The sequence below is a fragment of the Geotrypetes seraphini genome, chromosome 4 (genome assembly GCF_902459505.1).
Source record: "Geotrypetes seraphini chromosome 4, aGeoSer1.1, whole genome shotgun sequence".
Lineage (NCBI taxonomy): Eukaryota > Metazoa > Chordata > Amphibia > Gymnophiona > Dermophiidae > Geotrypetes > Geotrypetes seraphini.
The window spans coordinates 65914850-65942209 of NC_047087.1; the positions used below are offsets into that span (position 1 = coordinate 65914850).

General features: G+C 43.0%; 1 protein-coding gene across 2 annotated transcripts in view; it reads left to right on the forward strand.

The window, feature by feature from the left end:
* The window catches only part of LTN1 (listerin E3 ubiquitin protein ligase 1), a 146281-nt gene that overhangs the window by 73407 nt on the left and 45514 nt on the right, over positions 1 to 27360 (forward strand). For both annotated transcript variants that reach the window (XM_033942385.1, XM_033942384.1), the window contains exons 15-20: positions 9694 to 9844; positions 10181 to 10382; positions 13650 to 13809; positions 15213 to 15317; positions 20721 to 20863; positions 26385 to 26520. In XM_033942385.1, coding sequence (XP_033798276.1) covers positions 9694 to 9844; positions 10181 to 10382; positions 13650 to 13809; positions 15213 to 15317; positions 20721 to 20863; positions 26385 to 26520 — 897 coding nt within the window. The remainder of the gene's footprint in view (positions 1 to 9693; positions 9845 to 10180; positions 10383 to 13649; positions 13810 to 15212; positions 15318 to 20720; positions 20864 to 26384; positions 26521 to 27360) is intronic.

Here is a 27360-nt window from a genome sequence, read left to right on the forward strand (position 1 = left end):
CAATCCGGCCTCATTCCTTCGTTGGCTGCCTGCCGGACAGGCGGGTTTGGCTCCCGTCTGTCCGGCCAACTTCCAAAGGTACGGGGAAGGGGGGTGGGGGGGTCGTGGGGGTCGGCCAGGGGGGTCGCGGGTCGGCTGGGGGACGGGCGGAGGTTCTTGGGGGGGGGCGGTCGTTGGGGGGAGGGGGTTTGCGTCGAGGGCAGGAGGGCCTGGGATCCCTCCTGCCCGTAATGTAGTGCGGGGGGGGGTTAGGGGGTCGCCGTGGCCAGGAGGGTTTGGGCTCCCTTCTGGCCCAACTACACAAAGGTACGGGGAAGGCGGGTGGGGGTGTCGTGGGAGTCGGCCAGGGGGGTCGCGGGTCGGCTGGGGGACGGGCGGAGGTTCTTGGGGGGGGGCGGTCGTTGGGGGGAGGGGGTTTGCGTCGAGGGCAGGAGGGCCTGGGATCCCTCCTGCCCGTAATGTAGTGCGGGGTGGGGTTAGGGGGTCGCCGTGGCCAGGAGGGTTTGGGCTCCCTCCTGGCCCGATATTGTTGGGGAGTCGGCGGTCCTTCGGGGTGAGGGTGCGAGTGGTCCTGCCGGGGGGGGATGTATCGGACGTCGGGGGGGGGGCATCAGGCTTTCAGGATGGGGACAGACCTTCAAGGGGGGACAGGACTTCAAGGGGGGACAGTGCACGGAAAGTCAGGGGGGGTGAACGGAGAGTCAGGACAGCGCACGGAAAGTCAGGGCAGTGCACGGAAGTCAGGGGGGGTGAACGGAGAGTCGGGACAGCGCACGGAAAGTCAGGGCGGGCGAAAGGAGCGTCGGGCATCATGCGCGTTATATGCCTGAGCGCGGTATAGAAAAGTTTTGGTACATATCATCGTGATTTCTGCGCGCTATACCCCTGTGCGCGTTTTACACAGGTGCGCGTTATATCCGCGAAAATACGGTAATAAATACAACTCGATATAAAGAAAAGATAATATTAAAACTCAATGTGAGGTTACTCACTGTGCAGCTAAACTCTGGTTAACGAGCAAAAATGGCGCTGTCAACTTGCCAGCGCATGCGCTTTTAACCTTACTCTTAATTACTATGACAATTACTCTCTGTGGCGCAAGCCAGAAGAAATTACACAACTATTGTCTGATTATAGATGTGAATTCTTAAATAAGTTATAAGAATGCACCCCAATCAATGGAAGTGTTTAATCCTTTTGGTTTCAAAGAATCGAGTCTGAATATCCAACGTGCTTCTCTTTGGAGCAATTTTCTTTGTCTATTGCCTCCTCGAATAATCGATGACTTCTTATCAATACAAAAACACCTCAATTCTGAAAATTTATGTTGTAAAAGTCTACAGTGTTCGGCCAATGGAGCATTTAATTTGCCATGTTTGATGTTAGACTTATGCTCAATCATTCTCGTTTTAAAGGGTCTAGTTGACATGCCCACATAAAACTTGTCACAGGGACAAACGATAACATATATTATAAAATTAGAAGAGCATGTGAGAAAATGTTTGATTGTGTATGTTTTCCCATCTGCTGGATTTTTGAACTCCTTTAATGATACTGTTATTTCACAGATGCTACATTTTCCACATTTGAAAAAAACCAGCTGGTAACACATTAGTGTCAACCTCACCATCAGTCTTGTACATAGTAGGAGATAGAATCTCCTTTAGGTTTTTATCTCTTGAAAAAGCAATGTGTAAGTCCAAGTTTTCAAAAATGGGGTGAGTAGTGATGATTCTCCAATTATTCTTCAAAATATTCGCAATCTCATTGCCATGAGCTGAATACTTCAGAACACAAGTCAATAGGTCTACTGATTGTTTATCACTGTTGTGTGCTTTATCTTGCAAAAGCCGATCCTTATCATAATATTTCGCTCTTTTAAAAGCTTTCTTTATGATAGCCCCGATTTACTAGCTTATGTGTTAACACTTGGGCTTGAAGCTTGAAATTCTTCTTTGTAGAGCAATTGTGTTTTAACTTTAAAAATTGAGAGAATGGCAAATTATTTTTTAAACTCACAGGATGGCAACTGTGAAAATTCAAAAAAGTATTCTTATCTGTAGGTTTTACATAAATATCAAAATCAAAATGGTCTTCTTTTTGAACAATCCTTAAGTCTAAATATTCTAACTGATGTCGTGAGTGGTGCATGCTGAATTTTAAATTTAAATCACAGCTATTCAGCCATTTAGAAAACCGATGTAACTCTTCTGTACCATTCCAAAGCATAAATACAACGTCAATATATCTAAATCATCTGCTCATACAACTTTCAAATGGAGAATTATATATCCAAATGGATTCAAACTCTGACACATATAAATTAGCCACTGAGGGGGCAAACACCGCTCCCATCGCTACTCCTGTCTTTTGTTTGTAAAAAATATTGTTGTATAAGAAAAACTTTTCTTTCATTGCAATAGTCGCTAATTTCAGTATAAACTCAGTTGGTATACAATGTGGTCTTTCTCTTTCATTCAGGATTTTATGAATAATGTCCAAAGCATCATCTTGCGGTATCATCGTGTATAAAGAAGTAATATCAAAAGACACCAAAATAAATGGGAACAAATCTCTTGAGATCTCTTGAGGTGTTTTTGTATTGATAAGGAGTCATCGACTATTCGAGAAGGCAATAGACAATGAAAATTGCTCCAAAGAGAAGCACGTTTGATATTCAGATTCGATTCTTTGAAACCAAAAGGATTAAACACTTCCATGGATTGGGGTGCATTCTTATAACTTATTTAAGAGTTCACATCTATATTCAGACAATAGTTGTGTAATTTCTTGTGCGCTTGCGCCACAGAGAGTAATTGTCATAGTAATTAAGAGTAAGGTTAAAAGCGCATGTGCTGGCAAGTTGACAGCGCCATTTTTGCTCGTTAACCAGAGTTTAGCTGCATAGTGAGTAACCTCGCATTGAGTTTTAATATTATCTTTTCTTATATTGAGTCGTATTTATTAATTGTTTCATATGTTGTCTTGTTGTAGCAATGCATGTGACCCCTGAGGACGCCTTTATTAGGTGAAACTGGTCCCCGTTGGGCATATATGGATATCGCTACAAATGAATTATCGGCACTCAAACTGTAAAAAGATAAGTGCCAGTTCTAAATACTTACAGCACTTTAAATGAGTAACGTAAAGCACTTGATAACTCACAAAGACTAAGCTCAATGAAAGATACCTTTGTCCTGCTTAGACTGTAGAATAAATCCTTTATGATTGTACAGTGCAGGCATCTGAGAGCATAGTCGAATGAACTAAGTTAAACAGTAAGTGAGTTGTGACTTCTAAGATAATATATTAGACAGGTCTGGTGTTTGGATCATGGGTTGTAATTATACCAGGTTATAATCTGTTCAGGAAAGATAGAGTAGGAAGAAAAGGAAAGGGGAGCGGTATTATATGTTAAATATCACATTAAAGCCACTATGTGAAGGGGCCTAAGATGCCTGAACCAATCAGAGTCTTAGGCCCCTTCCATAGTGCATCCCAGGATGTACCAAAAAGGGGAAGATCTGGTATTTTGAAGAGACGGGCCTGCCAGCAGGAGGGAGTGGGCATTCCTCCTGGTCATCTAAATAAGGTACAGGTTGAGTCAGGGGGGGGTGGGGGTGGGGGTCTAGATGGTCAAGGGAGGAGGGTGTACGCATCCCTCCTGCTGATCTTCATGGTCTGGGTGGTTGAGGCTGGAGGAAATGGACATCACTCTTGCTGATCTTTGTGTGTGGTGGGGGAGGATCTGTGTTGCTGAGGCATGAGCGAGTGAGCATCCTTCCTGCCGATCTTTATGGGGGAAGTGTTGGGAGGTCTCAAACGGTGACAACTCCTAAAATTGTTGACCATGTCTGACTTGATTTTGGCAGATCAGGGAATATTGGCTAAAATTGCTGAGATACTACAGATATCCAGGGAATATGTTAGGTGTATAATCCATGAGCTGTCAACCAAGTGGGTGCTCAAATGTTTGAATGCTGACTAGAAACGACATCAAGTGGACACTACTATAGGTGGCCGTGGCAGGAGGGAGTTGGCATACCTCCTGCCGATTTATTTATTTATTTATTTTTTAAATAAGTTCGGGGGGTGGTGGAGGAGGGACATTGTTAGGGGGAATCATATGAACATAAGAATTGCCATACTTTGACAGACTGAATGTCCATTAAGCCCAGTATCCTGTTTCCAATAGTGGCCAACCTAGGTCCCAAGTACCTAGCTAGATCTCAAGTTGTAAGACAGATTTTATGCTGCTTATCCTAGGAATAAGCAGTGGATTTCCCAGCATGACTTTTTTTAAATGGGTACAATATCTGTGCCCAATTAAAAAAAATAAATAAATAAAGTCTGTATGCAAATGCAAGAAACAAAATGGGAGAGTTAAAATATATTGCACTAAATGAAAAGATAGATATAACGTATATACTCAAATATAGGTCAATCTGAATATGTCGAGACCCCCATTTCCCCCCCCCCCCAAAAGGAGGAACAATGGTTGACTCGAATATAAGGCGTGAGCTTAATATTCAAGTGCCATGCCCTGCCAGGATCTGCACCCAGTGTCCCCTCTCTCATTTTCCCCTGCCAGGTTCTGCACTCAGCCCTCCTCTCTGCCAAGTTCTGCACCCAGCCCCCTTCCCTCCATGCCCTGCAAGGCTCTGAACTCGGCCCCCTACCAAACCAGGCTCTGCAACCAGCCCCCTTCCCTCCCTGCCCTGCAAGGCTCTGAACACAGCCCTCTTCCCTGCCAGGCTCCGCACACTGTACCCCCCCTCCCTTGCCAGGCTCTGCACTCTATCCAACCGTCCTTCCCTGTACTCTCTTCTCCCTCTAGTTGTCTAGAGGTAGGCCGGGACAGGAGGGATCCCTCTTGTCCTAGCCAATACTAACAATTTTTACCCCCTACCCGCATAGCTTTTCTTTGGTGGTCCAGCGGTGTATCCTGTGCTGAGCCCTTCCTGCCGATCTTGCGGCCAGCAGCCAGCAACGCATCCGGGGCAGCAAGCAGGAATGAGCTTTTCGAGCTCCTGCCTGGCCCTTCGCTGCTCCCTGAATGGCTGCTGCGTGAACCGTGAGTCCCATGAGAACTGGCGGCAGCCTTTCAGAGAGCGGCGCAGGGCCGGGTGGGAGCTCGAAAGCTTGCTCATGCATTCCAGGCCGGGTGAGCTGCTGGTCGTGAGATCAGCAGGAAGGGCTCAGCGTGGGACACACCACTGGATCACCAAGGCAAAGCTATGCGGGAGAAGGGGGGTAAAAAATTGTTAGTATTGGACGGGAGGGTGTCGGGTGCTCACTGGGTGATGACCCGAATATAGGATGAGACCCCCCATTTTTGGGCCATTTTGTTGGGCCAAAAATCTCATCCTATATTCGAGTATATACGGTAATAGACATCTCTGCAACCTGATGGAAGGAAGATAACCAATGGGAAACTGTCGTACCGGGGTACAAGTTATATCGTAGTGAAAGGGTGAATCAAATCGGTGGAGGCGTAACGTTATATGTTAAAGAGGGCCTTGAATCAGAAACACACCTTGGAATCCCTATGGGTAGAAATTCAATGTGTAAGGGGGAAAAGGATAGTGATATGAGTGTACTACCGTCTGCCTGACCAGTATGAATGGACAGATGCTGAAATGTTATCAGAAATTAGGGAGGCAAACTGGGTAACACAGTAATAATGGGTGATTTCAACTACCCTGATATGGACTGGGTAAATGTATCATCAGGGCATGCTAGGGAGATAAAATTCCTTGATGAAATCAAGGACTACTTTATGAAGCAGCTGGTTCAGGAACTGACAAGAAGTGAAGCAATTCTAGATCTAGTTTTTAGTGGAGCGCATGAATTAGTGAGAGAGGTAATGGTGCTGGGGCCACTTGGTAACAGTGATCAAAACATCAGATTCAGTATGATTCCTGGAATAAGTTTATATAAGAAATCCAATACAACAGCACTTAACTTTAAAAAAGAAGACTGATAACATGTGAAGAATGGTAAAAAAAAGAAACTTAAAGGTGCAGCTAGATCATGTGTTGATGTTATTTAAAAATTCCATCCTGGAAGCCCAGAATAGATTATACCATGATTTAAAAAAAAGAGGAAAGAAGCCCAAACGGCAGCTGGCGTGGTTAACAAGTGAGGTGAAGGAAGCTATTAGAGCTAAAAGAGAATCCTTCAGAAAGTGGAAGAAGGGTCTGACTGAAAATAATTGTAAACAATACAAGGAATGTCAAGTCAAATGCAAGGCGCTAATAAGGAAGGCAAAGAGAGATCTTGAAAAGAAGATTGCACTGGAAGCAAAAACACACAGTATAAACTTTTTTAGGTATACTAAAAGCAAGAAGCCAGAAAGAGAATTGGTTGGATCGTTAGACAATCAAGGGATAAAATGGGCTGTCGGGGAAGAGAAGGATATAGCAGAGAGATTAAATTAATTCTTTGCCTAGGTATTCACTGGGGGAGATACCGGTGCCAGAAATTGTATTCAGTTCTGATGAATCGGAAAAACTCTTACAAATCTCTGTAACACTGGATGTTGTAATGGGTCAGTCGGTACTTAGGGATAATTCTTGATCCTTAGCTGTCTTTTAGGCAACATGTGTTACACCTTATCAGAAAATCCTATTTTAAGTTGCATCTTTTGAACAGGCTATGTCGCTATTTGTCGTGGAACTATAACAAAACCATCCTGCAAACAATAGTACTGTCGACAATGGAGTACTGTTAACATAGTATTGTTGGGTATGCCTTAAACTGTGTTGAGCTCTTTGCAGGTAGCCCAGAATTCCATTATTAGAACTCTGTTTAGGCTGAAAAAACATGATCATGTGTCTAAGTTCTATTATAAGTTGTACTTGCTGAAAATTGAGTTTCGGATCAGATATAAGCTCTTACTTCTGTCCTATCTGATCGTATAGGGTTGTGCTCCTGGCTACCTGTGTGTAACCTCATATACCGTATTTTCACGCATATAACGCGCGCGTTATACGCGTTTTTACCTACCGCGCATACCCCTCGCGCGTTATATGCGTGAGCGCGGTATACAAAAGTTTTAAAACATAGTTCCCACCCCGCCCGACGCCCGATTCACCCCCCCCAGCAGGACCGCTCGCACCCCCACCCCGAACGACCGCTCGCACGCGCTCCCACCCGCACCCACGATCGGAGCAAGAGGGAGCCCAAGCCCTCTTGCCCGGCCGACTCCCCGACGTCCGATACATCCCCCCCCCCGGCAGGACCACTCGCACCCCCACCCCGAACGACTGCTCGCACGCGCTCCCACCCGCACCCGCATCCACGATCGGAGCAAGAGGGAGCCCAAGCCCTCTTGCCCGGCCGACTCCCCGACGTCCAATACATCCCCCCCCCCCGGCAGGACCACTCGCACCCCCACCCCGAACGACCGCTCGCACGCGCTCCCACCCGCACCCGCATCCACGATCGGAGCAAGAGAGAGCCCAAGCCCTCTTGCCCGGCCGACTCCCCGACGTCCGATACATCCCCCCCCCCCCCGGCAGGACCACTCGCACCCCCACCCCGAAGGACCGCCGACTTCCCGACAATATCGGGCCAGAAGGGAGCCCAAACCCTCCTGGCCACGGCGACCCCCTAACCCCACCCCGCACTACATTACGGGCAGGAGGGATCCCAGGCCCTCCTGCCCTCGACGCAAACCCCCCTCCCCCCCAACGACCGCCCCCCCCAAGAACCTCCGACCGCCCCCCAGCCGACCCGCGATCCCCCTGGCGCCCCCCACGACCCCCCCCCCCCCCTCCCCCGTACCTTTGGTAGTTGGCCGGACAGACGGGAGCCAAACCCGCCTGTCCGGCAGGCAGCCAACAAAGGAATGAGGCCGGATTGGCCCATCCATCCTAAAGCTCCGCCTACTGGTGGGGCCTAAGGCGCGTGGGCCAATCAGAATAGGCCCTGGAGCCTTAGGTCCCACCTGGGGGCGCGGCCTGAGGCACATGGGCCCAACCTGACCATGTGCCTCAGGCCGCGCCCCCAGGTGGGACCTAAGGCTCCGGGGCCTATTCTGATTGGCCCACGCGCCTTAGGCCCCACCAGTAGGCGGAGCTTTAGGATGGATGGGCCAATCCGGCCTCATTCCTTCGTTGGCTGCCTGCCGGACAGGCGGGTTTGGCTCCCGTCTGTCCGGCCAACTACCAAAGGTACGGGGAAGGGGGGTGGGGGGGTCGTGGGGGTCGCCAGGGGGGTCGCGGGTCGGCTGGGGGAGCGGTCGGAGGTTCTTGGGGGGGGCGGTCGTTGGGGGGGGAGGGGGGTTTGCGTCGAGGGCAGGAGGGCCTGGGATCCCTCCTGCCCGTAATGTAGTGCGGGGTGGGGTTAGGGGGTCGCCGTGGCCAGGAGGGTTTGGGCTCCCTTCTGGCCCAACTACCAAAGGTACGGGGAAGGGGGGTGGGGGGTCGTGGGGGTCGCCAGGGGAGGTCGCGGGTCGGCTGGGGGGGGCGGTCGGAGGTTCTTGGGGGGGGGGCAGTCGTTGGAGGGAGGGGGGTTTGCGTCGAGGGCAGGAGGGCCTGGGATCCCTCCTGCCCGTAATGTAGTGCGGGGTGGGGTTAGGGGGTCGCCGTGGCCAGGAGGATTTGGGCTCCCTCCTGGCCCGATATTGTTGGGGAGTCGGCGGTCCTTCGGGGGGAGGGATGTATCGGACGTCGGGGGGGGGGGCATCAGGCTTTCAGGATGGGGACAGACCTTCAAGGGGGGACAGTGCACGGAAGTCAGGGGGGGTGAACGGAGAGTCGGAAAGTCAGGGCGGGCGAAAGGAGCGTCGGGCAGCATGCGCGGTATACCCGTGAGCGCGGTATACCAAAGTTTTTGTACATATCATCGTGATTTCTGCGCACTATACCCGTGTGCGCGTTTTATACGGGTGCACGTTATTTGCGTGAAAATACGGTAGTTCTTTACCACAGTTACGTTCATCGATGTACTGTGACCTGACAATACTAGCAAGGAGAGAGGTCAGATTGCAGACAGGGCAGGTTTTTTTTTCCTGTGCTGCCCTTGAAGAATGGAATAAACTTCCATCTTACATTAAGAAGCAGGCAAGGGTGGGGGAATTAAAAAAAAAACTAATGAAATGGCATTTGTTTTGTGTCATGAAGTATGTAGGCTGAGTCTGTATTTGTCTTCTAAATTAATGATGTTGCTGGTTCATTGGTATTTAATGTGGAACTCTCAGCAGCCAATCATCCAGCAGCCTCGAATGGAGCAGGAGGGCAGGAAGGCAATGTGGAGGCCTGCGATAGGTCAGGGAGGGGGGGCAGGTAGGCGATGGTCTTGATATAAGCCGAGACCCCCATTTTTGGGTTATTTTTTTTTGGCCCCAAAATCTCTGCTCATATTCGAGTTTATACGGTATTTTGACATGCATCTGTAGAATTCTAAAATATTGTGCACAATTTTTGTTTTATGACATAGGAGTGTAAAACTAGGAGAATTCTTTCTAGATTTTAGATGATGAGCTTGGGTAAGTTACTTCATTGTCACATGACCAAACTGTGTGAATTCATGAACTACAATTACAGATAATTCACATTCTCCTTCCTACTCAAGCAGTATCACAGCCATCATCCTAAGCCATGGAATGTAAAGATTGAAAGTGTGCTACAGTTTTGTTTTCCCTTTGTTAAAGTACAGTTATTCAGAAGAATTGGTTTTTCTTTGCAGCCTTCAGGTTTTGATTTCTGCTGTCAGTGATCTATTCTGTAAAATTCTGGAGGCAAGCCAACCATCTTATCATCTTTTCTTGGTGTATATGGATTATATCAACCCAGATAAAAAAGAATGGCAAAACATGAGACAAGCTCTTCCTGTGCAGGTATGGAAGTGATTGTGCTATGAAATCATGGAACACAAGAGGTGGTGTATAATCTTGTTAGATATTTTATCTTTTTATAGTAAAAACAAGTGAATGCAAATAGATTTTTCTGTATCGCCTGGTAGACCGGTATAGTTCTTACAGATGAGTTATGCCTCACTGGACCAGATTTGGTTTGAAGTGGGGGAGAGAAAATCTGGTTCTGATTGAGCTGGAATCCCCCCTCCAAAAAAAGGAAAAGTTGAAACTTAACTGCTGGGCTAAAATGAATAAATTTACAATATATTTTATAGCTGCTGCAGCTATTTCTGTTACATTTCCCATACTTTATTGTAGTGGTTAAACAAACCTCTCCTGGAAGGAAGACTGAGCCTGAATAGTGAGGTCTCTGGAAATGATCTTAAATTATATTCCACAGCCAGACTTACAAACCATTTCTGTGCATCATCTTTGCTAAGTAAGATGGCATTTCTTATAATGGAAAAGCAGGAACTTCTCGCAATTACTGAGACTGAACAGAGCAAGATTAACTGTATCTGTAAGTATGTAATTATTTAAAACCAGGTAGCTGGAGTTCATTTTCCTTTCATTCATTGCATTTTCCTTTCATTGATTTAGTAGAGTTGTTGGTATATTTCTAAACTATTTACAGCATTATACTCATATTCTTTGTTGACCAGTGGGTTATGTCTATCAACCTGCAGATGGTGACAGAGAACAGAAAGTAGTTCCATGTGCTCTGCCCATTAAAGGGGAATGTGTAGCCCTAGAACTCTTGGCATTCTCCATAATTTTGTAGATGGGTGGATAAATGAGTTATGAAATAATACTATAATCTCCTAGAGGAAGCAAGGTGTTCAGAGACATGAAAGAGAAAAATCTATGAGGACTGTTTCAAAAATCACCCTTGGACTGTTTCAAAATTCCCTTTGCTCTGAAATACAGCCTTGGATGAATTTGAGGAGTGACATGTCAGGCAACCTGTTTAGAGACTAGAGATAAAGAAAAACAGGACTGGGATAGCATAAATACCATGGCAACTAGAAGAGTTAATGGCTGGGCATGTCATTAAAAAAAGCAGATAATTCTCATTGAATGTTACCAGTGTAAGAAAAAAAAGCTATTTAAAACAGAGAATTTCTTTCAGTAGGGCTAGCAGAAGCTGGCAGACTCAGTCTGCTGAATTGTCTTACTCCCAGAACTTTATATAAATTTTTTTAATTCTTGCTTTAAAAAGCATTTATGTGTTTATATTAACTTGTATTTAGTTTGAATCCTGAAGTATTCATGTACTGTATATTTAATTAAAAAAACAAAACAAAAAATTACTATTATCGGTGAAGTTCTGAGTTTTTCTAAATTCTTGAAGGTAGAAACCTTTTATGACCATATACAGCAGTGTTTTTAAGACTAATCACTGGCTCGATAGTCGCCAAGCAAACATGCATTTCATCATTCATCATCTACAGTCTTTCTCTTTTCTCCAATTTAATTTTGTCAGAGCTGAAAATCCAAGTTTGCAAAAATAAGAAAATCCAAACGGTAGCAAAGCCTTGACTGCTTTGTTGCTCAAGTTAGGATAACTACTGTATAAAAAATGAAACTAAAATTACTTGCCATTAGTTTTCAAGGACCAATCACGTTGAAGAATGATACTTGTCTGGGCGGTTGCATCCTTACATACACAGATGTTCATAACATTGACAGACTCTTGCATACATGACATGTCATCTATTCTAGTGTATACTTATGAAGGGAATTTTTAAAAATAAAAGTAAAATTCTGGAATCTCTTGTGACACACCCGGAATCTCTTCGGGGCACATCACTGTGCCATGGCACACAGTTTGAGAGGCACTGGCATACACAGTTGAAGTTTGTGGTAAGCTGTTTTCCTTACCTCTTGAATAAAGTATTTTTCCTGGGTACACACCACTAAGCTTAACTGGATGGGAGTACTTGTTGCCACTCTTGAGTGGAGCAGTAGCTTAGTGGGTAGTGCAGTGACCTGAGAGCCAGGAGAACTGAGCTTGATTTTCCACTACTACTGCATATCATTTCTATAACTCTGCTAAGATGTATTTCAAACCTTCAATCCTGGGCCCACACTGTGCAGATGAAACTGAACGAATCCAAAACAAAACTTCTCTGGCTCGGCCCAAAATTGGACCAACTGCCCACCTCCACCCCTCTGTTATCTGGCCCCACTCTGCATCTTGAATACTCAAGTAAAATTCTGGGAGTCATCATTGACTCTACACTTTCCTTCAATGATCACCTCAACTCCCTAATAAAAAAATGTTTCTTCAGCATTCACATGCTGAGGAAAGTGAGAACCTGTTTCCATCAAAAACACTTTGCCGTCCTTGTCCAATCCACCATCCTTTCCAGACTGGACTATTGCAACTCTATCTACCTAAGCCTAACAAAGAAAAACCTTCAAAGACTCCAGCGGATTCAGAATGCCGCTACTAAGCTTATCTTCGCAAAAAGCAAATTCGACCACGTCTCACCGCTTTTGTCCAAGCTCCACTGGCTTCCGATAATCTCCAGAGTCCACTTCAAATGTGCCTGCCTTACTTTCAAGATCCTACACGGCATCCTCCCCCCCTTTATTCCTCTTTCTTGGAACTCCTCTCACCCCAATTCCACCAGATCCACCCAAAAACTGAAACTTTCCTTTCCCTCTCTAAAAGGCGTCTCCCTTGTAGGAAAACTAGGTTCCTCTCTCCCTTTTAGAATCACTGAGCTCTGGAACAACCTTACCTCCCCACTTAGGAATCTGAGCTCCCTTCAACTCTTCCGTAAACATCTGAAAACCTGGTTATTCTCAAAAATGTAACTCTTCCTCCCTCTCTGTTTACTCTAGTCCTCTAAATTTCCTCTTCATTTTTCCCTCCACTGGAGTTCCTTTCCACCCTAATTCTTTTAACCGTGTTGAGCTCTGCGAATGTTGAGATGATGCGGTATACAAACCTAAGGTTTAGTTTAGTTTAGCTTATGTATGTAGTACTCTACATTAAAACATTCAAGAGACATTCCTACTGCAGCTCCTTGTCACTTTGGGCAAGTCACTTAATCTTCCATTTCCTCGGGTACAAAATAAGTATCTGTGTATAATATGTAAACCACTTTGGTAATTATAACTACGGAATGTTGGTTTACCAAATCGCATCCCCTTTCCCTTTGAGTGTTCTCTGTGGGGTTGGACATAATTGATGGCACTCCTGGGGATCTCAGAATCCTGTCTAGATGGCCAGGCACTTCAGCACTTGACATCCAAAATGGCTATTTTGGCTCTTCCCCTCCTAATCCTTCAGTTGGGCTGCATTGCCTAACTAGTCATATTTTCTGTGCTAGCTGTGGGAGGCACTCTGCCCTTTCATAACAGTAAGTGGACACATGGGCAGCAGTTGGGATTGTTAATCATATGCTCTGGCTGGCTAGAGTGCATGGGTGTGTGTCTGCCTCATTTTTGTACAGTTCTCTGTTGTGACCTTTTGTGCAGGGCCTCGCCAGCTCCCTACTGTATGGCACTGCTGGTTAGCTCTAGAATGCATAGCGTCTCACCAGCTTCTCCCCTCTCAGTGCTTCTAGGGGATTTGGGCAGCATGATGTTTTTCTGTTTAATGTGATAATTCTTCAGCCAGCTTGTTTTAAGAAGCCTTGCTATTAAATTAATGCATAATTTACTTTTGTAAAGCAATGATTGTAGTTCAAAAAAGAAAAATACTTATAAATTTAAATAAGATGTATAATTTGGAATGTGAAAATAATTTCTTGTTTAAAATGCAGTATCTGGTTAGTTGCAGAACTACTATATTCTATGCAGTGGTGTGAAGAATTGGAAGACTCTGCCATTGGTAGAAAATGTTGTGAATTGTTGATAACAATGGGCATTACACGTGAAAGGCTCTGGAAATATGGAGAGAAGGTACCTGCTTTTCTGGATGAGTTATATTACAGGTGAATAGAAGTTGAACTATAAATAAATTGCTGTCTAGAGCAGGGGTGCCCACACTTTTTGGGCTTGCGAGCTACTTTTTAAATGACCAAGTCAAAATGATCTACCAACAATAAAATTAAAAAAAACAACACAAAGCACACTGTATGCATAGAAAATGTTAATCATCATTCCTATTCCAGGGTTTTTCAAAGAGGTCAAAGCAGATGACTCTAAGCACTATCACCTCAGTAACAACCATACAAAAATAGACAAATATACCCCCTCCCTTTTTACTAAACCACGATAGCAGTTTTTAGCGCAGGGAGCTGCGCTGAATGCCCAGCGCTGCTCTCGACACTCATAGGCTCCCTGCGCTAAAAACCTCTATTGCGGTTTAGTAAAAGGGGACCTTAGTGTAAAATATAGACAGCAGATATAAATTCAGACACATTTTGATCACTAAATTTAAAATAAAATCATTTTCCCTACCTTGTCTGGTGATTTCATGAGTCTCTGGTTGCACTTTCTTCTTCTGACTGTGCATACAATCTTTCTTCCCTTCTTTTAGCCTGTATGCTTCTTCTCCTCCAGACCTCATTCCTTCCCCCCAACTTTTCCTTCCTCTTCCCTGCCCTTTCTTTCTCTCTGCCTCCCTTTCATTTTTTTCTGTTTCTCTTCTTTCCTTCTGTATCCCTGCCTGCCCTTTTTCTTTCTTTCTCCCTGCCCTCCCCCAAGCCACTGCCACTGCCATTACCATCGGGGACCAGGACCCAAACGCCACCAATAACAGGCCCCAAGCTCTCCCTGCTTCGGCCAACCAGCACTCCTCTCCCAGACGTCAATTCTGCCGTCGGGAAGAGGAAGGCTGATCAGCCCAAGATCGTGATCAACCTATTGGGGGAAATGCTGCCGGGTCCTGCCTTCGCGGAAACAGAAAGTAGGCAGGACCCGGCAGGAACAAGAACAAATGCTTCACTAACCTGTCTCCCGCATTAGCCCGTAGCGAACACTTGCTTCAGGGCTCTCAACATGTGCGTGCCGGCTTCCCTTCTCCCCCCCCCCCCCCCCGGACATAACTTCCGGTTTCGGAGGGAAGAAAAGAGAAGCCAGCACACACACGTTAGAGCCCGGAGCATAAGTTCGCTAGGGGCTGAAATCTCCAAGCCGTTTTTTTGGGGGTTTTTTTAATGTTCAGCAGCGGCAGATGACAGCTGGGCGAACCGCCCAGCTAAAAGGCCCTAGGGAGAACACTGGAGAGGAAGGCTGATCGGCCCGTAGATCAGGACGGCAACACGAGTGCGATCGACTCGAGTTGCCTTCTGGTCGATCGCGATCGACGCGTTGGGCACCCCTGGTCTAGAGCATGCATTTTTGAATACTTATCTATTCGAGCATTCTACTTACTATTATATTCTTCCTTCAGGTCACAAGAGAATGGCATGTTATGGGCTTTAGCTGCTGCTAAATTGAGTCAAACAAGGAACAGTGAATCATTTGAATTAAAACATCTCTTTCAAACCACAGAAGGGTATGTCACTGAGCATCATTATCTGCACATGCTAACTGCAGAACTACTTGTAGCTGTGCTTTAGGAAAATGAAAGTATTGTACTGCTTCTTTGTTAAAAGATGTCTCTTAAAAATGATTAGTATTTGGGCAAATGCTTATGTAAATCTGAATTAATATATAGGTATTTGAAAAATTCACTTCACCATAGACCAAAAGTTAATTTGCAGATATTTACAGCTAAAGTTACTTATGCATTAACACTTCTAGCAAATATTTTTGCTGCAGGTTCCATTTTATGTAATGGGACTTAATTACTACTAATGCATTTTATTTGCATTAGTGTGTACTAATGTGGTAGTGCACATTAGTAACTGGCTGTCAATTTATTTTATTCAAAGTAGAGTGAATCCCTCCATCCCTGGTAAGCTTCCTTTTAGGATGTTTTGCTTATAGGTGGATTAGATGGGGCAAAGTATGGAGTACAGAAATAGAAAGAATAAAAAATGCTGTTCTAAAGGAGAAGAATTTTACTATAGCCAGTACATGGTAAAGGTTTACCCTGCAAATTACTTATAATATTACAGAGGGGACAGTTTTAGAGGGCATTTTTGCCTTTAAAAGGCCTCTTTTAAAAAATATCCCACAGTAATGCAGTATGACAAAAAGATTTATACTTGTATGTGCTTCATGGGTAAATGTGTCTGGGGGAGAAATATGGTTGGAGCGTAGATAAAGTCATAAAGCATGTACATAGGTTATAAAATATGTAAATATAAAATATGCATCAATGTGAGCACTTCAGCTATATATGTTTACACCAGCTCCCAAGCTGGACTACATATATATACATAAGAACATAAGAATTGACGCTGTTGGGTCAGACCAGTGGTCCATCGTGCCCAGCAAGTCTGCTCACGCGGCGGCCCTTGGTTAAAGACCAGCGCCCTAACTGAGATTAGCCCTACCTGCATATGTTCTGGTTCAGCAGGAACTTGTCTAACTTTGTCTTGAATCCCTGGAGGGTGTTTTCCCATATGACAGACTGGAAGAGCGTTCCAGTTTTCTACCACTCTCTAGTGAAGAAGAACTTCCTTACTTTCGTACGGAATCTATCCCTTTTCAGTTTTTGAAAGTGCCCTCAGTTATGGCAGGTTTTGTGATGCTATTTTGTAAAGATACATAGGTGCTTATGTGTCTTTATAAAATAACAACTGCAAAAATGTGGGGTAGAATTATTAGTAATCAAAAATCACAACCTCTTATTCAATATTATAAAAGAAGGTGGTAAAACTGAACCTTCTCATCATTTTTATATGCACATTTGTCAGATTAACAGTGGTGAGAGCTCAGATATTCTTAACCCAGCTCATTATACAGCAGCAAAGCTGGTCTACTCGGTGGGTGTCTTTATAATAACTGGTTGATCACCATCTCCAACCCAATGTAAACTTATTTCATGTTAAAATAATAAATATCATAAATACTGTAAATGTGGAACTTAACTTCACATAACAATGAGACTTCAGCTCAATCACAGTCACCTCCTTGGCCTCCCAGCCTAGGTCACCTGTTATAAAATTGCCCTCATAAGGTCTATAGCTGAATAATTGGTTTTCTGCCTTTTATAATATAGTAGATGATGACAAATAAAGACCTGAATGGTCCATTCAGTCTGTCCAACAGTCATATTCATTATAAATTCATGATTAAACCAACAATAAATATGGTATAACATATGTATTGCTTTTTCCTGTGAGTGTGTAGCTCTTCTCTCACAATCCATTCTTCCCTAACATTAGGAAGCAGACAGTGTGGGGAATTGTGCTGCCCTGAGTGATAGAAGGTTGTTTTATTTTTAGTGATTCTTGGCATTTCTGGCTGGCTGGTAGAAGCACCACTGAAGTGGGAGCTGCCTTTTCTCCATCTCTGTGTGCATGAGTGTACGCTCATGAACTGACCTCATCAAATAGGGATTCTGAACCACAAGCTAGTCTAACCCCTGAATATTGTAAAAAGATAATTAACTTATTTTCCTTGGACCTAGAATTTTGTTTCTGTCAGGAACGTCAGGTTTTCTTCACTGTGTTGTAATTAATGTATGGAGATTATGGACATTCATTCCTTCATCAAAGAAAATTAGTATTTAATATGTATGAATTTGAAGGGAGTCTAATTCTGTTTCCTTAGTATCCTCAACAGATTAGACCAGAACCCACAGGTTCTGAAATGGTCTGGTAAGACTAAAGGAAGAGAAATTAATATGTAAAACCAAATTTCTTCTTTCCTACTGAAATGCACAGAAAATTAATATTTTTCCATTTGTCAGAGTTCTCAAATTCTGCTTTGTTACATTATTAAACCTGAATTTTCAAATGTTTCTAAGGCTGAAGTCAAATGGACTTCAGGAGAACTTAAAATGCTGAAAAAAGAATTCAGTGAAAACCCATTTGATCAATACATAAGAGGAATATTCATTTATTTATTTATAACATTTCTTACTCACTGTATCCTACGATTCTGAGCGAGTTACAAAATACATTTACACTTTATGATTTAACATACAAAACAATAAAACACTTAAAAACAAATCACTATCAATAAATGACAATACTTAAAAGCAATCAAAAATATACAGTCTTCAACAACAAAATATTGACTCATCCCTCCTAGCTGCATGAATAATGACACTCGAACAATATAATTTTAATCAGTTTCCTGAAATTCAGGAAGCAGCTGTGGCTCAGCAGGTAAAGGCACTTCTTCCATCCTCTGAAGATCAGGAGTTCAAATCCCACCCTCATCTCCAGTAATTTGATGGGCAGACTAGAGGGCCATTTGGCCTTTATCTGCCATCATATTTCTATAAAGAGATAATGGTTACTGCGGATGGGCAGACTAGATGGGCCATTTGGCCGTTATCTGCCATCATGTTTCTATGTTTCTATTAAAGAGGTACCGTATTTGCCGGCGTATAAGACGACTTTTCAGTACCTTAAAATCCTCCCCAAAGTCGGGGGTCGTCTTATACGCCGGGTACTGTTTTACATGCCCTTACTTTACATTAGAGAGCTGCACGGGGACGCCCCTAGGGTCGCGGGGATCCCGTGGGGACGCCCCCTAGGGTCGCGGGGATCCCATGGGGACACCTCCGAGGGTCGCGGGGCTCCTGCGGGGCTGGATGCTCAGTCTTCTGGATGTACGCGGCTCTTCTTCTCCCTACCTTCTCTGCTTGCAGCACAGAGCCGAACGGAAGTCTTCCCGACGTCAGCGCTGACGTCGGAGGGGAGGGAGGGCTTAAACAAAGCTTAAACAAAGCCCTCCCTCCCTCCGACGTCAGCGCTGACGTTGGGAAGACTTCCGTTCGGCTCTGTGCTGCAGGCAGGGCAGATAAGGAGAAGGAGAGTAGCCTCGCGGTTCGAGTGGCTACCAAGAGAGAGGGGCGGCCGCCCCGCCCCGGTTGCAGCACAGCCGGCCAGGTTCCCTTACTTTTGTGGCACTTCCCCGACCGACCGATAACAGCCCGGGTCCGACAATCCTCCCTGCCCTGTAGCCGCGAATCTAAATTACCTTCTTACAGCAGCTGTAAGAAGGTAATTTAGATTCGCGGTTAAGGGCTGGGAGGTTTGTCGGACCGGGGCTGTTGTCGGTCGGTCGGGGAAGTGCCACAAAAGTAAGGGGACCTGGCCGGCTGTGCTGCACCCGGGGCGGTAGAGAAGGTGTGCGGAAGAAGGGGTAGTCTTATACGGCGAGTATATAACAAAACTCTATATTTTAACTAAAAGTTGGGGGGTCGTCTTATACGCCCAGTCGTCTTATACGCTGGCAAATACGGTAACTCTTCTCACTTCTAGTTTTCACAAAGCCAATTGGAAGCAAAATACATGAATAATTTTTGAACCTGTATAGCTTTTAATAAATTCTCAAAGAGAAAACTTCCCATGCATTTGTTAGAAAATTTCTAAAATGTATGTGAATAAAAATAAATTGTATCTGTGCATTTTTCTGCTGCTGTGTCTGCAGAAGGGGTTAGGTAGGGAACCGTTACATTGTCAAAACAAATGAAGGATGTGAACTAGAGAGTTGTGTAGGGACAGAAATCTCGCCTGTCTCTGAAAGAATCCTGCCCATCTCCACCAGAATCCTCTCCATCCCCATCAAGCACCAGCTCTGTCTCCCTGATTTGTAGATGTATAGAGCTCTCCCATGTGAGCAGCAATCAGCAACTGGTGCACACAGGGATCAAAGAAACTTAGATGGAGCATTGGACCAAAGGTAGGCTGGCATTTTTGTGGGAACCCCAGAGAACCAGCATCCATCACCATCAATACAAAGATATTGCATGCAAAACCTACTAGTTTTCTTGCCAAACAGCAATGTAATTTGCTACTTATAACACATGAAAAACACAGCTTTATGTTTCTTGCTAAAAAAACAATCCTTTTTTCTCACTAGAGTGCTTCAATTAGCTCATTCTTGAAACAGGTTCATTCAGCATACAAAGCCCATGATAAAAAATATAGAGATTGCATAGATAACTTCATTTGCAAAAGGTTAAAAACAGGAAAAAAAAGATACACAGACCTTAGCCTGGCTTCTAGTTCATTGCAAATGGAAGTGTGCAGTTGCACAATAGTGACCTCATTGTGAGATCATCAAGGTGCACCTGCAAGATAGAATGCCACAATTAAAATGTGTGCTGGGGGAATTGTTTGGGATTCAAACCCATGGCCTTTGGAAGATGAGCACAGGGCTTTTTTACCCATTGAACCACAGCAGCTTCTAGTCAAGTGACTCTGACTGCCCTGTGATATTATAGCTTAGTGATCTGTTAAGATATCATCTCCTTAGGTATGATATCAGAGGCATTTTGGGAGAAAGTATCTCTAGCTCAGAGGTTTAAAGCACTGCTTTCATTGTCCAAAAGTCAGGGGTTTGAATCCTAAGTATGCTCATCTTCAAGAGATCATGGGCTCAAATCCCAAACAACTCCCTCAGCACACATTCTACCTTTCAGGTGCACTTTGATGATCTCACAATGAGTCAGTATTGTGCAGCTGCACACCTCCATTTGCAATGAACTAGAAGCCATGCTAAGGTCTTTTAAGTAAGTGTGTAAATTCTTACTATTTCAATCAAGGTTTTCCCTTTTTTTGACTGATCAGGGAAAATAATCTTCATGATACAGGTCTGCAGTGGAAAAAAAGGAGGGAGAGAGACCAGAGATTGCATGGCATTTGCAGGTGCTCATGAGCATACTGGTTGAATCAAGTGGTCTGCTAATGTGTTTGTATGTGTGTGTGTTTTAAATATAGCTTTAGTGAAATAAAAGATCTTAGGATGCCATTGCCATGTTACAGTGACTGATTTTTTATTTCATTTAACCTAAGAATTTTACTCAACTTTATTTCCTTGCTGTGCACAGGTTTTTTCCACTAACAGATGGTAGTCTACACACAATCCAGAGCCTCTTTCCTTTCTTTGCTAATGAAGAAAAAGAAGAACTTGTGATTCAGTGCACTGCTAGGCTAATGACTTGCTCGAAAGTGGAGGTCTTGAATACTGACGGTCAGTCATGGTACATAAACTACCTGCAAATTTATAATACATTTCCATTTCAGTATTTGTGAAGTGTGTTTATTTTATGCAATCATTGTGGTTACATTGTTGCTAGTACTGTATCTTTTCTCCATAGATAAACAGGATTGCTAAAGCCACACAAGTGGTGATGTCACCAGATCTATTTGCACTTCCAGAGCTCAGGATGCTGCAGAAGGATCATAAGCAATCCCATTCAGTCTTCAGTTGATTTGGTCTAGCCTTCTGTCTCTTTATAAGTTTTCAGTGTCAGACTTTGCTACATTGAACTTAGTTTTTTTGAAGCAAGTCTACTCTTAGAATGCTGCACATCCATCCTGGCTTTAAATGCTGCCAAGATATTATGTTTGTTAATGATTTGTGTGACCATTGCATGGAGCCCTCATACAATGTGCAGAATTACTTTAAATGTGTCTGCATGTCATCCAGGGCTTACAAGATGAGAGATAACAAGCTTAAAGAATATTTAGAAGAAAAGTGAAAACCCCCTGATAATAGATCAGATTCAAATAAGGGGCACAGGAAGCAGCCAAAAACTTGCATTGCTTCGATATGTATCCACTCTGCAAAATAATCTGAAGGGCTGCCAGATCCACTAGTGCAGTGATCTCCAACATGTGGCCCTCAAGCAATCCTACATTGCGGCTCTTCAAATTCTATAAATGCGTTAATTTCATTCTTGCTACTTGATACTACAAAATTAGTAGTGTTTGTAAACTTGAAATCTTTTAGTGGCACTCAGGCCTGGATTCTCTAAACAGCGCGGTTATCAGTGGCTGCCTTAAAAGCGGCTGCCGATCGCATGTCAATCACGCGATGGCGCCATTTAGAGAATGAAGGTAGGCATTGGAAATGTGGGCCAAGGTTTTCAAGGCCTACATTTCCGGCACCTACCTTTGATATGAATGGTGCCACTGGAGGTGCCTAATGCCACTTCTGGCGTTAGCCATGCCTATAATGGGGGTAGGTGCCTCCAGAGGTGCGATTCAGGCACTGTGTTTTTAGGTGCCAGTAGACACCTTGTAATTGCTCTTGTCAGCTTTTTTAAATGATGTTTTGGACTTAACTTAGGCACTGGTAAGGCACCTACCGGTGTCTAAGTTAAGGTGCCGTTTATAGAATATGGGCCTCGGTACTTTCTTGCATACACATTGTGGCTCTTTACATGAAAAAGGTTGGGGACTACTGAACTAGTGGAAAAGGCTTGCTCTTATTTAGGCATGGGAGAGCATTCCAGCTCCTCTAGCAATGCTGACAAACACTCTGTTTTAACAGCTGATAATGCCTCCCTCGTGCCAGCAGTTCTACCTCCTGAGCTTCCAGAAAGCTTAAAAAGGCAGGGGTTCCCTGGTGCTAGCGACTTCTCCCCTTTAACTTTATTTGGCACAGTGCTGAGAGGACTTTTTCCTAAGAACTCCCCACTCAAGAAGCTCCTGCCCCCCAGTATCAAAACAGCACCAATATGATGAGAAATTCAAGACACTGAGATGAGGTAATGATTCTAAAGGCTGCCTCTTCTCTATCTCCCCCCCCCCCCAAGAGAAGGATTCTGTCCTGCTCGATTTGATAGGAGAATGTTCTAAAATATTTGAGAATAGCTGTATATCTTTTTCAGCTGATGTAGTATTTCAAGTTTAATAGTTTCTTGATATACTGTCAATCACAAATATCTACACAGTTTACAATAAAGTAAATAGAATAAAAGAATAAAAAATACTTTATTAAAATTGAGGGGAATTCACAGACTAAACAGGACTAATATGAAACCAAGAGGAAGAAAGGGGAGAGGGAAGCAAAGTTAACGATAAAAAAAGATAGTTTTGAAATAGGAAGGGGTAAACAGCTGGTAGGGGTAAATTTTTCATCCCCAGGTGAAACACATGTTATCATGTATGGAATGCATCTTTGAATAAGAATGTTTTAAGTTTGATTTTAATTTCAATTTAATTTTATAGTCCTGGGGCATTGTGTTTCAAAGTGAAGGAGCCATAACAGAGAAAATTGATTTGCGAGTTGTATCATAGACAATTTTGCAAATGGAGGGGATTACTAATAAATATGGAGAGTTTGATTTGAGCATTCTTGAAGAAGAATAAGGGGTAATGAATTTATCAATGAAAGCAGGGATGTTTGTGAGTCTAGTTTTAAAGAAAGGAGAAGAAGTATTTTGTAGTTGATACAATAAGGGGTAGGTAGCTAATAAGCGTGGCGGAGTAAAGGTGTTGCATGATTGAATCTTTTAGCTTTTTGAATAAGTTTTATAGCTGTGTTCTGGAGAATTTATAATTGGCAGATTTCCTCCTGTGTTACACCTTGAAATAAGGAATTATAATAGTAAGTTGAGAGATGACCAGGGAATGGATAAGAAGGTTGAAAGAGGGAGGCTCTAGGAGAGTAGAAATTGAACAAATTAATTTTTATTTAAAGAAGCATCTCTTAACAACCGAGCTTATCTGTTCGTGATAAGTGAGTTTGTTGTTGAGGATGACGCCTAGTAGTTTTATCTTCATGTCTGTTTGTATTGGGGTGGCTTCAGTACAGATGGGCATGATTAGATCTTCCTTATCTGTACAGGGGAACAAAACTCCTTTGGTGTTTTTGAATATTTAGAGCAAGTATGTTTTGATTCTGTGCTATCCTAAAAAGGTTCTGACCTTGTCTCCTACACATCCTTTCTTGTATTTCTAACAGCCTGTTTTATAAAGCCGCACGGCAAAAGCCCCGAAGCCCTTTAAATCTCTATGGGCTTCAGGACCGTTATCGCGCAGCAGCCACTAGCGCTGCTTTGTAAAACAGCCCCTAAGATTCAAGAGTTGGATGAATATGATAAATACCTAATAAGATCAGCCTGTGATGCTTATGACACCGCATCAGGAGGATGAGAATAGCTGTAGTTGCAAGGAGAATATCTTGGCTTAGGAGTTTCAGGACTTATTTATTTATTTTCTCATTTTTAACCTGTCTTACGTAGGCAGGTTACAATGAAATATAACATAATTAAAAACAATAATGAACAATTCAAAAACCAAAATCTGCTCCACAAACATCCTATAGCTTAATGTTACCATATCAATGCTGTCCATTAGAAATGCTTCAGAGAAAATTGTTTTATCTACTTTTTAAAAGTGGACATCTCTATAATAATCATGCAATTTCTCTGGTATAAAATAGTACTACAATGGAAAAAGCAGCTTCTTTTATGACTACATAATAACAAGCTAATGAATGTAATTTTGTCCCATCAGATCTCAATGCCCATGTGGATGATAAATTTTCAAAGCCTGTATCATGTATAGTTGTGCTAATCCAGTCAGGGATTTAAAAACAAGAATCAACAATTTAAAATGAAGATGTGCATAATCCCTTGTCATATGCTTCATGTTTTGAGGATGCCTATTTGGAGAGAAGTTAAAGGAAACTTGCATTTGTAAAAGTAATTTGCACAACCATCTAATCTTTAGTCACAGACATCATTGAGCAGCAGCATTTTTCTGCCCAGGGCTTTCATTATTACTGTTAGCAAAGGCCCTGTTGTCAACACAAAATACTAACTATATATCCACAGAAGCCTCCTCAACAGCATTATCAAAAAAGAACATAAGAATTGCCGCTGCTGGGTCAGACCAGTGGTCCATCATGCCCAGCAGTCCGCTCACGCGGCGGCCCTCTGGTCAAAGACCAGCACCCTAACTGAGACTAGCCCTATCAAATACATCCTTGTTCAGCAGGAACTTATCTAACTTTGTCTTTGAATCCCTGGAGGGTATCTTCCCCTATGACAGACTCCGGAAGAGCATTCCAGTTTTCTACCACTCTCAGGGTGAAAACTGGAATGCTCTTCCGGAGTCTGTCATAGGGGAAGACACCCTCCAGGGATTCAAGACCAAAAGGAAAATCCCTTAGAAATCAGTAAACCAGTTGCGAGCAAAACCTGGTCCTCGCTTTTGACTGCATTTCACATACCAGTATGTCACCTTATTTTAGAAACCACTAAGCCTTGTCGCCAGGGTATTCACCCTAGTCTTCTCAGGAGGTCTTATTATTGAAGGAAGATAAACAAACATACGGATACAGTGAAGAAAAGGTTTTCTTGGATCAGCTCTAGTTTCTACTATAGTATTTCTGAGAGCAAGATTAAAGGTTTAAGAAACAGTGCAAGTTTGATTTTTTTTAATGCAGTTTATAATTAAGAGAGTAGAAATAATTTGTTTCCTGTTCTATCTTCTTTTAATTTTAAGTATGTTTTGAAATCTATTTTGTTGAAGGACAAAAAATATATCCTTGTTATTTTCCTGGACTTCATTTTTTTTTTAATATATTTTTTTTTATATTCTCTGCCTTGAGCCATATCAAATGTGAAGATTATATTCTGAAGCGATAAATAGTTGATGATGATATACCTTTGGAAGTAAAATAGACCACTTTTGATGCTTCCAATTTATATAATCTGGTTAATCAAACAGTATATCTGTCATGCTGCCTGTCTGTACTGCTAAGTGCTCTTACCGTTAACGGTCGATTGAACCAGTGTCCCCTGAGGAAGGCATTTATATATGCTGAAACTAGGATCCTTGTTGGGACCGTGTTCTTGAATAAATAAAGGCTTGCTTTTGGTTGAAAGGATGTCTCCCTTGCCTTTCTCCTGTACTGTTGGTATTCTAAGTTGAGGCTTTTCTCTGTTTGCCTGTATGATTTATTAAAATGCACAAAAAGGAACTGTTTCTTTAGTTGTATTTATAAAAATATAAAATTTTCTTCACCTTAGTGCTAGCAAAAGGAATGCTTTTTGAGTCTGCATTTCCTACTCAGATTTGGACATGTTATGTAATGCCCCAGCTCTAATTTTGATACAGCTAAGGGTTAACTCTGTGGACATTTGGATGGCCCTTCAAAAACCTGTTCAGTCCTCACATGTATCTTTGCATATGTTTCTACACTGGCAGTGCTCTTCCTGCCCAATGGGTTTCCTCTTGTTTCTGAGCAGTAAAAATACTCTGCAAACTGGTGGTTTCTAAGGACTCTTACAAAACCCAGGGGTCACCAAGTTCTATAAATTAACACCTGCAAACAAAATACAAAACAATTACTGGGGTTTATAGACACAGAGCTAATAAATAGAAGTTTATTAGCAAACAATTGGAGAAAGTGAACAACAAAAATTGATCTAATTTTGCAAACGATAAACAGGTAAAAAAAATTATTGTCAATGTCTAGACAATTTTTTGCTGTACAGGTAGTCGTCGACTTATGACCGCAATCGGTTCTGACTGATAGGTTGTAAGTTGATTTGGTATACTCATTTTTTATTTATGCAAACTAATGTGTCTATGTATTGTGTGGTTAAACTTAATTGGATGTGATCTTCATCCAGCTGAACAGTTTTGTTTGAGAGCTATACCTTGGAATAGTCTCCCCTTTCATGAAACAGAAAATGTTTGTGTCCATTATATATAACCTTGGATTTTGTTTTTGTCATCGTTTTAAAATGTAGGAGGCTTTGGATATCTTGCTGCTATAAACTCTTGTTTGAGGAATGGATATAGAGACTGTGAAGAAATATTGCCAGGAATATTAAAAATCATTATGTCCTGGGAAACTGATCTTGAGAACCTCTTCATCTTTAGCTGGTGAGTATTGTTTCTCCAGCAGTTTAGTTATTACTACTATTACTACTATTTATTATTTCTATAGCGCTACCAGATGCATGCAGCGCTGTACATTCAAACACACAAGAGACGGACCCTTCTCAAAAGTGCTTACAGTCTAATTATGAAAGACACATTGGATAAAAATGGTGAATCAATATATGCTGCTCATGTAGGGAAATATAAAGGGAGAAGAGGTAGAGAGGGTAGAGGCATCTGAAGGAATAACAAATAGATATGGTGCTTTGCAAATTAGTAGGGTTAAGACCTAAATGCAGTTTCGAAAAACTGGGCCTTCAGCCTGGACTTGAATTCTGCCAGAGACAGAGCTCGACGTACCAAGTCAGACATGTTGTTCCAGGCATATGGCGCGGCAAGACAGAAGGGACAGAGTCAGCTGTAGAGGAGAAGGGTACAGTCAAAAGAGACATACCTGATGAGCAGAGTTCCCGAGGCAGAGTGTAGGGAGAGAGAAGAAATATTGAAAAGCTGCAGAGTGAATATACTTGTAGGTCAGTAAGAGGAGTTTGAACTGTATGTGGAAGCGGACAGGGAGCCAATGAAGCGACTTCAGAGGGTAACGTGAGCATAACGATCTTGGTGGAATATGAGGCATGCAACAGAATTCTGAACAGAATGAAGGGGAGAGAGGTGGCTTAGCAGTAGACCCGCAAGAAGCATGTTAAAGTAATCTAGGTGAGAAGTGACAAGAACATGGATGAGGGTCATGACAGAGTGTTCAGAAAGAAAATTTTAGTGATGTTGGTTAGAAAGAAGAGACAAGTTTTTGTGGCCTGTTGAATATGCGAAGAGAAGGAAAGA